This window comes from Sciurus vulgaris (genome assembly GCF_902686455.1).
Source record: "Sciurus vulgaris genome assembly, chromosome: 12".
Classification (NCBI taxonomy): domain Eukaryota; kingdom Metazoa; phylum Chordata; class Mammalia; order Rodentia; family Sciuridae; genus Sciurus; species Sciurus vulgaris.
Window position 1 is genome coordinate 78,628,015 of NC_136473.1, and position 18,148 is coordinate 78,646,162.

General features: G+C 49.7%; 1 protein-coding gene across 2 annotated transcripts in view; it reads right to left on the minus strand.

The window, feature by feature from the left end:
* TMCC2 (transmembrane and coiled-coil domain family 2) overlaps positions 1-17,940 on the minus strand; it is a 40,409-nt gene extending 22,469 nt beyond the window's left edge. The window contains exons 1-3 of one of the 2 annotated variants that reach the window (XM_079107528.1): positions 17,560-17,940; positions 17,130-17,408; positions 4,154-4,705 (exon numbers count right to left, since the gene is read on the minus strand). In XM_079107528.1, coding sequence (XP_078963654.1) covers positions 4,154-4,705; positions 17,130-17,339 — 762 coding nt within the window. In that variant the 5' untranslated portion in view covers positions 17,340-17,408; positions 17,560-17,940. Of the gene's footprint in view, positions 1-4,153; positions 4,706-16,047; positions 16,634-17,129; positions 17,409-17,559 lie in introns of those variants that run through there. The other variant, XM_079107529.1, reaches the window with a different exon arrangement.
* Positions 17,941-18,148: the final 208 nt, after the last annotated feature.

Consider the following 18,148-nt stretch of genomic DNA (forward strand, 5'->3'; position numbering starts at 1 on the left):
TGTTCCATTTTCCATCTTCCTCTGTGACTGGGTTCATGGCCATTTCTTCTTTTCAGCTGCCTGAGCTTGCTTCTCCATTCCTGTCATGCCCTCTGTCCAATCCATCGGACACCTTTGGGCTCGATCCCTGAAGCAGATCCAGAGTCCCACCACTTCTCCCACCCTCCCTCCCTGCCCCTATCAACCATGTCCACATCACCTTGCCCCTGAGTACACCAGTGCCTTCCCTGCTCAGTCCTGCCACACTGTCACAGTCTGTTCTCCACACAGCCTGAGTGATCTTTTTAAAGGTGTCACTCATGTATACCAAGCCTCTTAATGACTTCCCATCTCATTAAAAAAAAAAAAAAAAAAAAAATCAGAAGTCTTTTTCCTGGTCTACTGGGCTTCATGCAATCCCCGGTCTTTCTCTTGTCCTCCCCAGCACCGGTCCACCTCTCTGATTCTCTCCTGCGTTCTCCACCTTGCTCACTGCACTCCTGGCAGATAATGTAAGCACTTTCCTACCTCAGGGTCTTTGCACTTACTGATTGTCCCCCTGAATTGCCTTTCCCCAGAGATCCGCATGATGCACTTCTTTGCATTATCAGAGACACTTTTTCTAACCCACTTGTCAAAATAACATGCCCACCTCCACCATTCTCTGCCCCCTTGTTCTGTTTTTTATTTTGCTTCGTAGCACTTATTACCACCAAATATATCACGTAGTCATTATATGATGTCGTTGTTGTCTCCCACTAGGATGCTAGTTCCATGAGAATAGGGGCTTTGCTTTCATTCACAGGAGTCTTCCTGATGCCTAGAACAGTGCCTGCCTGGCACAAAGCAGATACTTAGGGGAATATACTGAATAATGGGCAAGCAGAAAGGTGCGTGACGACAATGCACTCTGTGGGGCTGACAAAGGGAAGAGGACAGCTCTGACTCCACGGCTGACCAGGTGAGGCTCTGCATAGACAGAGCCACCGCAATCTGTGCAAAGTCCTTTTTTTTTTTTTTTTTTTTTCTTTTGTGCTGGGGATTGAACCCAGGGCCTTGCACATTGCTAGGCAGGCACTCTACCCCTGAGCTATACTCCAGCCTCCAACAGCCCTTTTTCTTGAAGAGATCTAGAACCAAGCTCATTTATGAAATATATGAAATGACTGAATAAGTTGGTGGTCAGAGACCGCCGGAAAGTCACCCCCAAGAATGATGAGTACATCAAAACACGGACCCAGGTGGTACACGGGGAGGCTGCACCCCATCACTGACTGTGGCTGCTGGCTGGCATGCACAGAGGCAGCTTGGCATGGGGAGACAGCATGAGGTGTGGGGTCAGGAAACCCAAGTTCTAGCTCCAGCTGTAAATTAAGAGCTCTTGGGCAAGTCACCTTCCCTAGTTGGATATACTTCCTATCTAAAAACTTGGGCTATACCTGGCTTATCTAGCTCACAGGACCATTTAATGAATTCATGAAAAGACATCTCCAAAAGCACAGCCTGACTTGGAAAAGCGCAAAAGCAAACCTGAGCTGCTGTTTGGTGCCAAGCATGCAGCAGGCACACGATGCTTACCAAGTGAATGAACTTCCAAATGTTTTCAGAAGTCGAGAGGCACAAGAACTTGAGGAACAGCCAGTGTGGAAGTGAGGACAGTTCTAGATCATACGTGAAGAGCTGAATCTGCACTGGTGACAATCTGGCCTTATGCCAGAGCATCCCTGAGAACCTTGATACAGGAAAACCCACTGGGCTGGGAGTGGTGGCGCACGCCTGTAATCCCAGCAGCTCAGGAGGCTGAGTTCAAAGCCAGTTTCGGCAATTTAGCAAGGCCCTAAGTAACTCAGCAAGACTGTCTCTAAATAAAATATAAAAAAGGGCTGGGGATGTGGCTTGGTGGTTGATCATCACTCCTGGGTACAATCCCTGATGCCCCCCCCCCCCCGCAAAAAAAAAGAAAAGAGAAAGAAAACCCATTGGGTCTCACCCCCCACCCCCCAAATGCAGGACTCTCAGTCACCCATTGATTCTCCTCCTCTCCCTTCCTTCCACTCTGGCCATCTTCTCTTTCACACATCCTCCCATTAGACCCTCTGCCCTTTGGCGGGGTGCCTGGTCTATCAGTGGGCCCTTATTACAGCTGCACTTCCCTGGCCCTCGCTGACTGAGGTGACTCTCTCCCACATCTCATGTGCTCTGCAGGCCGCCCAGCATTTCACTGTATTCTTCCCCACCTCTGCATTCCCCTTGGCCCTGTGGACAGGCCTGCCCTCCTGAGGTCCCTGCCACCGTGCTCTTCCCCACTCTGCCCTCCACTGCTTCCTCCCTCCTGACCACTCCCCCACCCATCATCCCCGAAGCAAACTGTTCTCAGGCATCTTCCTTACCAATGCTCTAACAGTCGGGAGATTTCAATGTCATGGGGACAGCCATGTGACGACCTAACCTCTCAGCCCTTGTCATATCAAATTAAATATCTCTCCATTCATTCCTTGTCTGCCACGCTCTCTAAGCACACTTTGAGCCTTATCTTCCCTGTCCCAAATCTTAAGCCCCAATGGCATCTGTTTCTCTCCCCTTATGTCTCTTATGCCCTTGCTTTCTGACTCCCTCAAGCCTTCGTCTCCTTTCCCCACCTCATCCCCATCTCCAAAAATGTCACATTCTAGGCCCCTGCTATTTTTTGGTACCGAGATTAAACCCAGGGGTGCTCAAGCACTGAGCCACATTCCCAGTCCTTTTTACTTTTTATTTAGCAACAGGGTCTCATTCAGTTGCTGAGGCTAACCTTGAACTTGCAATCCTCCTGCCTCAGCCTCCTGAATCGCCGGGATTGCAATCTGGCATGCTCCAACCCTTTGAATGCTGTGTGACCCAAACCTCTAACTCCTCTGCCACTTTAGACCTTTCAGCATGATGTCCCAACAACTCTTCAGCTCTGCTCCTGTCCTGCTGAGGACCACTAGGGGAAAAACAAACCACAACCCCTATTTAAAAAAAAAAAAAAAAGTAATGGTGGATGACCACCTAGCTAGGACACCACACAGACCAGGGGAAGCATGTCAGACATGGTTTCAAAGTTTAGATTCAAGAGGAAGTAACATGTAATTCCTCTGGCAAGTGAAAGGGCATGAACTTGGGGCCACACATGCCTGAGGTTCAATCCCACCGCAGTCATTTACTTACCTGCTACATGGGCTCAGTGGTTATTCTCTCTCTGAACTGCTGTTCCTTCATTTTAAGAGTGGAATAAATGCACCTACTCGTCACAAGCCTGCTGTGATGGCTATGAAATGAGTTCACGAGCTAATGTCAATGTGCAGGATCTAACCCAAGGCCTGGCACACACCTGGCATTTCAAAACCATTGGGTTGCTGGGCACGGTGGCACACGACTGTAATTCCAGTGGCTCAGGAGCTTAAGCAAGAGGATTGCAAGTTCAAAGCCAGCCTCAGCAACTTAGTGAAATCCTAAGCAACTCAGAGAAACCCTGCCTCTAAATAAAATATAAAAAAGGGCTGGGGATTTGGCTCAGTGGTTAAGTGCCCCTGGGTTCAATCCCTGGTACAAAAATAAAATAAAATAAAATTGCATGAATATAATATGTATATATATAAATTTTATCTCATATGTACTATATATATATTTATATACACACACATACATACATACATATATATATATGTATTATACCAGGTTCTATTTCAAATATTTTACATATTATATTAATTCATTGAATCCTCCAACACCTCTACTATCATTATCCCCATTTTTTTATTGGTGACATTGAGGTATAAAGAAGTTAAGTGACAAACACAACCAAGAAGTGGCAGAACCAGGCTTCGCTGTCCTCTGTGCTTTTAACTACCACAGCCACCGCCTCTGGATAGCATGTTTAAGGGAAATGAACCAAAATTAATATCAGCCTGGGCAAAATAGCATCCTGAAAACAAACCCCTAAACAAACAAAAATTGGCCGCTTAGAGAATCATCTCTTGCTTTTGGCCTAGTCAGACCTGTGACTCCTGCAACCAAGGCAGGAAACTGCAGAGGGCAGGTGTCAGTACCACTAGGCATGGCCCCAGCCTGGCACCCCAGGTCCCAAGGCCCCTCCGCAGTGGTTCTTGTCCCTAAATCGCACCCCTCAGGCGCTCCTCTTGCCCCACCTCACCTTGTCCCCGATGCCCTCGGCTTCCTCAGCCAGGAGGTACACGTTGCTGCCATCAGCCAGCAGCAGGGCTGTGTCGGTGGTGGAGGAGGAGCGGGGACGGCACTGGTGCTGGTGCAAGATGGCAGCCAGGCTGCTGTCCTGGGGGGTCTTGCGCAGCAGGTGGGGGCTGCCACGCTGGGGCTCCAGGGAGCTGCTCTTGGTGCGCCGGCTGCTGCCCCCGCCGCTGCCGCCCCCACTGCTGCTGTGCAGGCTGGCGCCCCGCTTGATGGAGGGCCGGGAGCGGATCTGCTGCAGCACGCGGTTGAAGGCGGTGGGCCGCGCGGGCAGGTCGTGCAGGGACATGGCGTAGGAGACACGGTGCATCTCTGGGGAGCGCTCCTTCTCGTCTGGGGAGTCATGGTCAGACATGCCCTGCTGCTGCTGCTGCTGCTGCTGCTGCTGCTGGGAATCCTGAGACGCCTGGTGCTCCCTCTCCCGCGACCGGCGGCGGCTGTGGAACAGGTGCTTCAGTCCGTGGCCAAACATGGAGCCCTCCGAGAGCTGCTGGATTTTCTTAAGGGGGAGAGACGAAGAACCCTGATGAGTGAGTGGAAAGTTCCCGGATGCCCAGTTGGTTGGGGATGAAGGTGAAGGGTCTGTCCTTGGAAGACCAGCATATCTCCTACAGCCATCTGGAGGACCCCTTTGCTGTCCTGCCTAAAAAGTCACCTGCATAAAGTTGCAATATCCAGACGCACACTTTCATTCCCAAAGAAATAACCCCACAGGATAGGTTCAGAGTTTCTATGAATGATGCCCTCAGGGCTCAGTCTGAGGCTTATGGACTGCACAAGTAGCACTTGGCTCCCTGGGTTGTATCCCCGCCAAGACTGATCTTCCCCCAGCCCTCCCCAGTGCCTCCCTCCTTCCAACTTAGATCCTCCTTCAAGCTGCAGGGGCTCTTTCAGACCACCAAGCATCCATTTCCAAATATATCTCATTGTGACACTCCTTGGAAAAATCAGAGTCATATAAGCAGGTTGTACTGCTGTAGCTGGCCAGGCTAACTATCCACCCAGTATCTTTCCTTTCTTTTTTACCAGTCAAACTTTAACTCCTTAATGTGCTTCACTAAAAACCCCTGCTTCCTCTCACTCCCTTAAAGCTAAGAGTAGCCATATGGCACAGTTTGGGCCAATGAAAAGCAGAGTGAAGTTTTCTGGGAACACTTCTGCTTTCCTGATAAAGGCACTGGCCCTTCCAACTTCGTCCTATCTGGAATGTGGGGGTAATGTCTGGGGATGCAGCAGCCACACTGCAACCACGAAGTGACACAGTTAATGATGAAGGTCAATACACAAATAGTGGAGCCCAAGAGTCAGGCCTGCAGACTTGGACTGTGGAGCCGCCAAACAGGTCATGAATACCTACCCTGAAATTCTTGTTGCGTGAAATAAACCTGCCTTTCTCTACATGTGTGTAGCTCCAGTTTCTGCTCTATGTGGCCAATTTAATTCCCAATATAGTTGGCAATGAAATAAACTTACTTTTATGAGCCTATTTTAGAGTGTAGTCAGAAATGTGAGCAATTCTTTAGCATACACATCAGAACCTGCTATACAAAATAAATGAGGGTCTTTCCTGGAAGACTGGAACAAAGCAAACAGGCCCTGGGGTCTGGTGCTGCCCTGGCCCAGCCCTCCCTCCTATTGCTTTTGCTGAGATTCCCCAGCTGCCCCTCAGGTGGCACTGCTGGGAGACAGGCCACTGTATGGACCACAGGGTGCTGCAACTGTGGTATAATTCTGGACAGCTGTTCTGTCAGGAAAGGCTTATCTGGCAGGTCAAGTCCTCTGCAAAAGCTTCAGAGCTGCAGCAAGAAGAGTGGGACCCAGGAGATGAGGGGAGACCCTGCTTTCTAACTCCTAAGAGGGAAACCGAGAACCAGTCACGTAGGGCTGCCTGACCAGAGTTTTCCCCTGGGAAGAACCACCATCACATCATGAGACAGCCATGGTCATTTATAAAAAATTCCCCCTAAATTACACAAATTAGATTTCCTTCCTTCCTTTCTTTCTTTCTCCCCTCTAGAAACAAACCCAGAGAGCAAAAAACTTAAACCATGCAGAAACCAAGAAAAAAGTTATTCTATACTGGGCAAGATGGCACACACCTGTGATCCCAGCTACTAGGGAGCCTGAGGCAGGACAATCACACGTTTGGGGATAGCCTCAGGAACTGAGCGAAAACCTGTCTCAAAATAAAAAAGTAGAAAGAGCTGGGAATGTGGCTCTCAGTGGTAGAGCGTCCCTGGGTTCGACCCCCAGTACTACAAAAAGAAAAAAATGTCCTGTTTTCTGAATTTGCTGACGTCACTCTTTCGTTACTTGGCACCTAGTGCTGAGTTTGTGGAATCGCTGTGGCACCTACTTCTCATGCAAATAACTGAGCTACCTACGTGTCCGGTTTTCATTTTTCCTCTCACTTGAATCTCCTTGTAATCCTCAAAGTGGGCAAGGCCCTGACATCACCCATTTCACAGGCCAGGTATGCCCCTCACACCTCGCCATGAGCTGAGGGCCTGTTGTGTCCCAGGTACATTTTCTTCAGCATGATCTCATTTGATTTCCCCAGATGCAAACAAAAGCAACAACTGCAGCATTTCCACTTTCAGATGAGGACATTAGTCCTTCTCAAGGAACTCAGTTTAGGGGCGGTCCCGGAATGGAAGATGGTGTGGTCCCCGGTTCCCCATAGGAGTCACTATCTCCTCACGGCCAGCCTGAATCCGCCCTGGGCAGAACCATGGCACCCAAGGTAGAGTGGAAGGCGGAGCGCTCTCTGCCATGAGCTCAGATGGAGCCGATCCTGTGGTGTCCAGACCAGGGACAAGTCAGCACACCTTCCTGGTTCTCAGGCCCTAGTTGATGCAAGACCCGCCCCTCCAGGCAACCCGGATGGGGCCAGCTGGCTCTGGCCTTTGCCCAGCTGCTTCTGCCAAACAGTCACATGACATATTACCAAGTGTCTTTCTAGCGTTTCTTTCCAGCTCTCTTCCTTCTCTCCCATTCCCAAACTGGCTTCTCCAACACTGGGGCTCCTGTGCTCTCTCCACTCAGGAAGAGCGTTTCCCCTTCCCAGACTTGAGCAAGGCTCTGGCTCGTCCTCTCCCCCAGCCCTGGGAACCTGGTGGAGGGGCCGGGGAGAGAGGCCATCCCTGTCTGCCATTTGCCTTGGACCCTGCCATCCTCAGCCAACTTATTTTTAAAATGAATTATCAAAAGTATTTTCCAACTTATGCTGTCCTTCTAGTCTGACACTAGCCTAATCCCAGGAGTTAGAAACATGACAGATCATGGTACTGAGACAGTCAGGGACCTCCGTGTCAAACGGCACCCGTTAGGAGAGCAGAACCTCTGGGGGAGGAACAGCCAGCCCCTCCCCCCCTCCAAAAGGACAAATGCACTCCAGCAACCCAACTCAGAGCTTATCAGCTATTACAAGCGAGCAAGGCGAGCCAGTCATGTGTCTTACTCATCACCCTTCAGAGTGTCAGCTTCAGAGACCAGGTGCATCATTAGGGCCAGGATGCTGTCACCAAGACTCTCCAGGGACAAACAACATAAAGGACGAAACTATTGAGGAGTCACTGAAACAGCAAATTCCCAGGACCCTTAATATGTTACTTGCCATGATTTATGTTCTCTTCCATTTCCTGTCTGTGTTCTCTCTCTCTCTCTCTTTTTTTTTTTTTTTCTTTTTTGAGGTACTAGTGATTGAACCCAGGGGTGCTCTACCACTGAACTTCATCCCTAGTCCTTTTTTTTAAATTTTATTTTGAGACAAGGTCTCGCCAAATTGCTGAAGCTGGCCTCGAACTTTCGATCATCCTGCCTCAGCCTCCCTAGTAGCGGGGGTTACAGGTGTGTGCCACTGGGCCCGATTCTATGTGTTCTCTTAACAGCTGCAGCAACTCCTTTTAGCACAGGATAAAGATGTTTATTCGGGACACGGCATCAGTGTGGGAGATGGAACACTTGGAGTCAGGGATGACTGGCTGGCTACCCCTCCCTCAGGGTTTAAGTTCTTATCCAGGTAAAGAAAATCACCTATTAAAATGCATCCAATGCTAAGTTAGATTCCTAAACTCTAGGCCACCACCCTTTCACACAAATGAAACTCTTTCCTTTGAAAGAAAATAAGGGTTCTCTCCTTTGTCCAGAGGGCCAGTCTGAGACTCTCGGAGTCAATGCTGCGTCTCCCTTCTGCGAGAGCAAGAAATCCCAGGAAAGGTTGTGTTCCTGTGGTAGTTGCGCCTTTATCCGACCCTTTCGATGGAGAGTGTAAGAACCCTGCAAGCCAGTAACAATATCAGTGTCTCCATTTTGCAGGCAAAAAAACTGAGGCACAATGTAGCTGAGGGGTTCATCAAACTACATGGACAAGCGTCCAACTTCTAGTTTAATGTAGTTTTACTGCCCCACATACTGATTCCAAGACTAAACTAGATATAGGGTTTGCATGTGTCCCAGAACAATGTCAAAGGCAGGACCCACGCAGAACAAAAACGCCTGGGTCAGAAGGATCTAGGTCCCTGAACTGTAGTTGCAGATCACCCAGGACACATTACAGGACTTGGGCAAGACCTTAACCATGAGGGCTTCAAGTTCCCACCACCTCAGCTATTCTGCAGGCAACAGCAATCCAGGGATGGTGACCAGGTGACCACAGGACCCTTGCTCCAGTAGCACTGAGGACTCTGTTCAGGTCCACAGAAGCCAAGAGGGAAAAAGAACTACAACAACAAAAAAGTCAAAGGATGTTACAGGGGAAGGGTCTCCCCAACTCCCCATGTTCAAGGTGTGAGGCGAGAACGGCAGGGTGACACACAGGCTGGGCTGCCTCTGCATGTGGGTGTCAGGGAGGAGATGGTTAAGGAGTTTTGACATAATACGGTAAGTGTTTAAAAAAAAAAAAAAAAAAAAAAAACTCAGCACATACACATAACCAGCCACAAGTTTCAGAAGTGAGGAAAACCATGGTGACTAGCTTGAGGGAACTTAGCCGCCAACGCAGCAGAAAGCGCCACCTGCTCTGACTAACAGGTTCCAGCTACTAAATGTCACTTGCTTTTCCACACTGACTTTTGCTTTTCTCCAGCTGCCAAAAAACCATTTTGGTGTCCAAACGAAGCCATGCATTAGGAAAAGAGCTGAGCTGTTGAGTTAGAAGTGGAACACCAACAGAGCTCTCGCGTCCGTGGGAAGGGAACAGGAGTGTCCCCAGAAGTAAGCCACAAAGGGGCGCTTCCCAGGATGAGGTATGGACACCCCGGAGGACGGTGAGGGAACCGTCCTCCCTGGAACTGTCCTCAAGGGCAAGAAGGGCCCTGGCTCTTTGGGTGGCATCGTCCCCTCGGAGGAACGAGTGGACTAGATCATTTCAGAAGGATCCTTTCAGAGAAGCCTGTGGTTTCTGAGCAGTTAAGCTTCATCCGTTTTCCTCCCTGGGTGTGGGTCCCACAAAGGGGAAGTTTGCTCCGAATTCTGCAAACACAGCTTCATGAAGCCCAAAGGAAACCGCCTGGAGGTACTATGTCTTTGGCACCATCTGGTTAAAAATGGCCATAAGCAGTTTCCAATTTGTTCTCAACAGATCCCAGAAAAGCTGAAAGGATCTTAGAAAGTCACACTAACCTACAGATAATTATCCTGCCTGGCAGCTGACTGCATGGCCCTTCCTCCCACCTGGGTCTGAAGCTCCCTCTTCCCCACCAAAGGTACTGCTGCTAGGGTTTGGTGGGGTGACAGGGTCACCCCAAGCCTTTGCAAACCTAGGTCGCCAACGTTCCCTCTATTTATAGGGTCTCTATGGAAACAGGGCCAGCATTACAGAGCTAATCATGTAAAAACCCACAGAGTTCTACTGTCAGGATCCAGAGTGGATGGTGAAAGTCTCCAGTTGCCCTTGAGAAGTTTTGGGTGGGCAGCCTGAGGGAGGTGCGGGAGAGGAACCGCTGGTGACCACGGTGATGGAGAAGAGGGAGCAGCTGTCTGTCTCGGGCTTGTTTGGGGTTTCTATTAGAAACACAGTGATGAAAGATTTTTGGAATCATTTTCTCTTCCCCAGCATCACAGTTGACATTAAAAAGCAGATCTCAACTCAAGGACAAATGATTTCCCCATTCCAACCTGATTTTCATTCCCTGTTCTTTTATTGCTTACAGACGTCTGCCTGGAGCCAATGCAACCAAGCCAGGGAAGGCCACCTCTGCCACAGGGACTTTGGATGGAACTGATTCAACATACAATATACCATAGTATTTTTTGTTTGTTTGTTTTTTGGTAGCAGGGATTGAATGCAGGAGTGCTTAACCACTGAGCCACATCCCCAACATTTTTTAATATTTTATTTAAAGACAGCGTCTCACTGAGTTGCTTAGAGACTCATAAGTTGCTGAGGTTGGTCTGAACTCGAGATCCTCCTGCCTCAGCCTCCTCCCGAGACGCTGGGATTATAAGCGTGCACCACCACGACTGGTCCCGTAGTGTATTTTTTTATTAAAGTAACCGCCATGGTGTGCCCGCTCTGCCTCTTCCAGTCCTCCCTGTCCTTCGCCACCTCCCTGCTCCATAAAGCCTTCTGTGATCATACCAGTGGGCTTCCGTTGCCCTGCTCTAAACTCGTGCGTGCTCTTTATATTTTGCAATTAAGCGTGCACTGCTTTGTGACATGGCTTCCAGTACTCTTTCCAGCCTTATCCAACTTTTCACCTACTGATGGACAGAATTCTTGATGAGAATATGAGTGGGTGGAGGGCAGGAGCTTTATTGTCTACATCTTTGTGTCCCTAACATTACCTTTATGCAAACATGGTGACTGCTATTTACCTATTTGTTCCAAGTCTACAAAACCATTTTTAAATCTTAAGCAAATACCTTTTCCATAGACTTGATTTTTTTCCGAAAATTAAGAATGCTCAGTCAAGCAGCTTTTTCTTGTGTCTAACTCTGATCCCTCCTGCTGCAACTTGAACCCTTGATCAGTCTAGACTATCATCTTTCTAAGTGCCAAGATTGAGTTAGCTTGGGGGGAGATGAATACAGACCAAATAGCCAGAATGTGTTTACTGCCCTCACAAAGAGTTCGGTGGAGACTTGTACCCTTAACACACAGTGTTCAACCTTCAGTTAACTTGGCTGGAACAAGGAAGCCTTTTTTAGTGGTTTGGTTTGAAAAGTCAAATATTGTTTTTCTAACACAATCACAAAACATACCTGCTATCCCCCAACAGTTCTGTTCTAACTCCTTAACACGGACAGTGACTTCAGTGTTTGGCTGACAAAGGTGGACACTGTCTAGCCATGGCCTCCTTCCAAAAATGCACTGTCCTCATCCATGGGGATTTCCAGGGGAGATGCCATTTCTCAGAGGAAAGATAAGTCGAGCTCAGTTCTGAGTTGGCTCAAAGACCACCAGGGACAAGCTGCCTGAGCTTCCCCAGCGCCTGACACCTGAGCTTTCTCCTAACCTCAGACCCCAATTCGGGTCCTATCAGATGTTTCAAGTCCTTCTTGAGGGAGACATTCTTGCTAATGGGATTGGCAGCTGAGACACAAAAAAGCAGCACATTCTGCAAACACTGAGCCGCAACTAGGGCAGCTGGGAATGAATCTAGAACCCAATATGTGGCAGGAGAACAGAGAGCTTCGCTTGCCACATGCCTTCCCATCGGTCACCAGTTCCTCCAGAGCCCACATAAGGGCTGCTTCAAATATCACTGAAGGCTGTAGGGGATGGGGTGGGGTGATCCCAGGCCTCGGGCCCTCTGTCACCTCACAGCAGGTGCAAGAGGATGACACTGGTCACCTTAGCATTCCCCACCATACTCTGCTGTTCCTATTTAGAGGGCTGAGGGAACAGAGCAATGGCCCCACAAAGGACTTGGCACTTGCCACCTCACTTCCCCCAGTTAAAAAGCCCCTCTCTTCATATTTGGTCATTAATGTCCTGCCCTTTCTTTACTCTCTTGCTCTAAACCACCTCCCCCCATGCCTTTCCTGATTAACCCATGTTTCTGATTGACAGCATGATGCTCAAAGCACCCGTAAACTAAGGTGTCCTTTGGTGATTGTCCTGCAAGTATTTCATTCTGTTTGACCTGGGAGCTCACCTGGAGGCAAAGGTAGTGCCTATGGTGAAAGAACTTCCTTCCCACTTCCTTGTTTTTAGGTCTAACTCAACTCTACCCATGAAATCTACCCCAGGGTCCAGCTCCCACAGGACTGCAGGAACTTTCAAACCCGAACCTGTCACTTGCAGAGCAGAACTAGGAGCCTCAACTGCAGCAAGATCAGCCATACTCCATCACTGGGGACACCCCAGAGCCTCAGGGCACACATGCCTTTATCCCACCCACATTTCTATGAAGTAGCTTGTCTTCCCCCTCATTTAAAAAAAATGGAGAAACTGAAACCCACAAACTTTAACAAAGCCCTGGGCCTTAAAAAAATATAAATAAAAAAGTGTAAAGCAAACAAACAAACAAAAAAGTTCTTTTTCTTGACCTGAACAGTGAGCAGGTGAGGTGCCTGTTTTGCTTCTGTCACTTAAACTGCACTTTTATATGCATGTCCTGTTTCACACTTTTAAACAGTGCCTTGAGCTGGAGGTGTAGCTCAGGGGTTGAGCGCCTGCTCAGTAATTCCGAAGCCTTGGGTTCCATCCCCAGCACCCCAAAATAAATAAATAAGTAGAAAATAAAAACAGAACTGTACATTTCCTCCTGAAGGTGTCCAATATTCGTGGACCGCACCAAGCCTTCTCCAGTGCGCTCTCCACAGGAGCCGTGAAAGAACTTGGGCAGGTCATGGGGCTGAAGCATCTGTGTCCACAGGGAAGGTTGAGCCAGCAGGGAGAGAGAAGGGACAGAACAGCTGCCACTTCCCCGCAGCTATCTGGGTTCTAATTATTTTTCCTGCTCTTCCTCAGCAGGCAGGAAGACCAGTGCAGCATAGCTGGAACTCAAATGAGTCTTGAGTCAAAAGGGCTTAGAACCAAGATGCGAACAATGGATTGGAATTTAGAGTTCCCCTTTTGTCCTTAGGGAAAGACCTGGGCTTTTGTGAGGGGAAAGGCAACCGCAGGATAAGTCAGGAAGGTCCCTGGCCAACATGCCTTGACTCTTCCTTTCTGGAAAGGCTCAATTCCTCTGGCTGTACTAGGGTGGGGAGAAGTGAGGAGGGCAACTTCCTCCCCTGACTTCAGGCTTCTCCACTCTACCTGGACAGAACCAGCTCAGTCACTCATCCCAGACCCCAAAATCTCTACATGCGGTGTTTTTTGGTGGTGTTGTTTCATTTGTTTGCTTTTGATACTGGGGATTGAACCCAGGGGCGCTCTACCACTGACCTACATCCCCAGTCCTTTTTGTTTGTTTGTTTTACTTTTTGAGACAGGATCTTGATAAATTGCCCCAGTTGGCCTTGAACTTGTGATCCTCCGGCCTCAACCTCCAGAGTAGTGGGGATTACAGGCGTGCACCACCTCACCCAGCTATAAGCTGTATTTTTAACAGGATCTCTTTCTGCAGAGTTTCCCTAAGCTCCTCTCTACTTCTATTCTCACAGGAGCCAGGCCTTCTGGCTGGAGAATTCTGCTGTACTTTTGGTCAGTCAGCACTCTCTGTGGCCAGCTATCCCAGCATCTCCTCCCAACCAGCAGGGAATCTGGTAGCAGCAAAGGACTACATAATGAGAACAAGCGAGTGGAGATATGAGCTCAAGAGGTTTAACAGGAATCCAGGTGGCTGGGAAATGTTGACCGATGTGTTGGGCTCCCCGTGAAGGGCTCTCTGCTGAGATCTCCCCTCAAGGACACACGAGGTGTTGAGTGGTAGAGAAGGTGCCCGAAGTATTTACAAGATGTGGGATGGGGGTGGGGGAGCAATGCCCATTTTCAGGTTATTTTTCTGTTATAGTTACACTTTTGAGATTGTTATTTAACTAGTTTTTCTTTCTTTTCACTAGTCCTCCCCATCCCATCACCACGGATTCCAGGCATTATAGAAGAAATCTAAAGCCTGGGGGTGTGGCTCAGTGGCTTGCTTAGCATACAGGAGGCCCTGGGTTCCATCTCCAGCACCATAGGGAATGGGGGGGTGGTGATCAGAGAAATGTACAGTGCACAGAACAAAACTCCACAGTGCTAAAGGACCAGAGGGAGACCAAAGGAGTCTATGATACCATTGGTTACTTAGGCATCCGTCAGAGCTCTTTGGCAAAGACTAAAATTCTCTCTTCTTCCCCTCCTACAATGGAGCTGCTTTAGACACAACCTCTTATGATTTTGTCCCTTTCTCAAGATGATCTTCTCCAATGCACTTAATCTATCCCAGTGCCTAGGGTTGTCACAAGAAAACAGAAGCGAGATTAAGGGACTGAAAGTTCCTACCTCATACAAAGTTCAAATTTAAAACCAGGGCTGAGGTTGTGGCTCAGTGGTAGAGCACTTGCCTAGCATGTGTGAGGCACTGGGTTCAATTCTCAGCACCACATATAAATAAATGAATAAAATAAAGGTCTATCAATATCTAAAAAAATGCTTTTTAAAAAAAATTTAAAACCAAAGCAAGCCAGAACTGCTGATGAGCCTCAACCAAACCCAGGTGCGGAGCAGGGGGTATTAAAAATGAAACTTGCCCCTTTTTTGGCACCAACATCTAATCCAGAACAAGTCAGTGTCTACCCAGTTCCAAAGCCAATGGTGAAATTTTTCCATCACTGGAAAACTGTGTTAGCCATGGAAAACAACTTTTTCAGCACTGGAAAACAAGTTTGGACATGCTCCAATATTTCTACTCCCTTCCCTCAGAAAAGTTGAGTGAATTGCCTGAGATCACACAATACATCAAATTATGGTGGCCCCCAAATTCTGGTTGGGAAGTGTCTCTCCTATAGTAAACATGCTATGATGAATCAGACAGAGATAAACAGGAAGAGGCTCCGTAGGTCGCCCCTGCTCCCACAAGCAGGTGGTAGCTATGTTTTTTCCTTCCTATTAGCCTGGGCTCACATTGTGGTTTTTGTTGTTGTTGTTGTTGTTTTTTTTGTTTTTTTTTTTTGTTTTTTTTGGGGGGGGTCCTCTTCTCACATCTGATCTCAATCTGGTTCAGCACAGTTCAGTAATTTCAGTAGTTAATATCAAGTACAGAGTTGCTGTATCTGCCCCTGACCAAAAGGAGGGTGTCACCAAACAAAAAAAAAAAAAAAAAAAAGGAAAAACAGAACGAAACAGGGATGATAAAGGAGGGTAGGAAGGAGCAAGGTTAAGTCAGCCTGTCGGCAGAGACCAAGATGCTGCAGCCAGCCCCTTCCCTCAGAAAGGCCTCAGGGGGACAGGAATGGAGACAGCAATCTCCACTGCTAGACAGAGCTGGAGAGTGGGGGAGTTTCCAAGGTGGCCTCTCATGGCCTCAGAGTGAGGGTCCATCTGGTCCAAAAATCACGGTTTGCTGACCCAGCTTCTCAGCACTGGCCCAGAAGGAGACTGATGTCTGCAGTGGAAGGCTTGCCTCCCCCGCCCACGGCATCAAGGGGACCCCTTTCCTTTCACCATCTCACATAAAACAAGAAACACCTCCTGATCACACAGGATAGACTCGGAGGTGACAGCTGGGACAGACACCAAAGACTTGGACAAGCTTCATGCACACAACCTATCCAACAGAGCCCATCTTCAGAACCAAGGCTAGCCATGAACCTCTGAAAAGGACAGCAGGAGAACCAGAGGTCCGATGTGAATAACTCCCACAAATTTTTTAAAGGACACACAATGAGGAGCTAGTTGTCCCCAACCTCAAGGAATAGAGAGAGGAACACAGACAACAAACATACACGGTAAAAGTATACACTCACCTGTGCTCTGACTTCCTGACTCCACGCCGCTCAGGCCAAATGAGGAATGTCATTGGCTTATTCTGATGAGTTCCTTAGTACCCGCTGCCATAGGATACAGGCTTTATTTACCTAATGGGAGTCCTTTCCACTCCCCTAGCCCAGACCCTGCACCCTCTCTGGAGAAAATCCCCTGAGACATCAATCTCCAAGGCATCTAAGTTCCTTCCTTGGGCTGACATCCTGTTCAGCTCCTTCCTGAGCTGGCTGGAAGAGCCTAAGCCCACGGTCCCTGTGGCGGCTCCAGCAAAGGTGCATTATTTATCTCCGCTGCGCCGTTTTAATTGATAAAGAGATACATTCAATACAGCTCGCCAACTGTCTAGACAACCTCAGGCTGGAAAATAAACAGCTCCATGTGAACGGCCCTTGTGGATTCTGGTTCTAGCTGCCGGCTCAGCGTGTGTGCAACTTGAACCGAGGCCCCAACCAGCCCCAGCACTGCTCCGCCACCTGTCAGTTCTCCACCCTGGGGGTTGGTTCGGCAAGCAGGGATCTCCAAGCACTAGCTTAACCTCTGGCTCCACCTAACGGCAAGAAATTCACACCCCCCTTTCACAGATGGACAAACTGAGCTTCATCCAGGAAGGTACTCAAAAATTCCTGGCAGGTGGGGACCAATTGGCAAGAAAGACTAAAGATGACTTACTTGGCCTCCCACCCTGCAATCTCCCCCCCCCCCCCCCCCCGCCGCCATCCTACAGGAGGAAAAGTGATATCAACTTTTTGGTTAGCATCTTGAATCTCTCCAGTCCTTTGTCTGCGAATAGCACTTCACACGCGTTATTCAAGCAATCTCAGATGGGTGAGTCACTAGAATGTCTGCTGAATAAAAGGGAACAAACACATAGGCCTGAAATGGAGCTAACAGACAGAGGCTCAAATAGTACCTGATGTCCCCCCTCGGACTCTCTCAGAACATCCTCTCATCCTCGTTGACCTTTGCCTGGCTTCCCCATCACTTTTATGCTGTTAAAGCACTTCGGTATGCGGTGGGGAAAGCTGTCGCGGGCTGGGCTTGCCGAGGGATGGTCTGCGCTCACCTTTAAATCAGGAGGCTTGGTTCGGGGACCCGGGTTGGGTGCCGCCGCAGCAGCGCCCGCATCTGAAGTTGGCCCGCCAGCGGAGTTAGCACCCGTGGCCTCCCCAGGCCGGAGTTCCGCGCCTGGCAGGTGGCAAGCTGCATCTTCCAGCCCAGCTCCATCCTCCTCGCCCTGTTGTTGCTGCAGCTCGTCCGATTTGCACCTCTTCATGGTGTATGTGGGTCGGCAAGGGGAGCCTGTCCTTCCAGCGCGCCGTCTTGGGGAAGACCGCACCCCCTCCTATATTCAGAAATGAGACCTGGGGTCTAAATTATGGAGAGGAGTCGGCAGATCACGAATTTTTGAAATTAAAAAAAAAAAATTTTTTTTTTTTTTTAAGGAGGATGAAGGAGGGGCGAGGAGGGGGAGCCTTGGAAGAGTTCATTCCGACCTAGGGAACGAAGGCAGGTCACAGTCCAAGCTGGGCAGCAGGAGTCCTTGGGCAGTCATTGCAGGGGAGGAGGAAAGCAGCCCCCGACCCCCAAACTTTCTGCTTCAGGGCATAGGCAGGACGCAGGGGATCTGGACACGGCGCATCCCTCGCCGTTGGCGGGGCTGCTGGGCGAGGCAGGGCACGGGGCAGCCGGCGGGGCAGGTCCTCGTTGGCCGCCCTCTGCGCCGGCTGCGGGCCCCGGCCCTGCCGCCGGCCCTCGCCCCGCATGGGCCGGCCGCGGAGCCCGCAGCGCGCCGGACCTCCTCCCCTGTCCGCGCGCCCCGCTCCCCGCCCGCGGTGCAGCCTGCTGCAAAGCCGCGGCCGCGGCCAGAGCCCGCCGCGAGCGCGCAACCTACCCCGCCCTGCGGCCTCCGCCCGCGAGCTGGAAGGCGAGGCGAGGACCGAGTGACAACCGCATCGGGCCAATGGGAAGGCCGGAGGGCTGAGGGGGCGTCGCGCGGCCACGTTTTTGGGGTTGGTTGCACCGTGCGATCCCCCAAGAGAGGTGTGGAGGGCGACGTGCTGCTGCGTTTTAGCATTGCGGAGA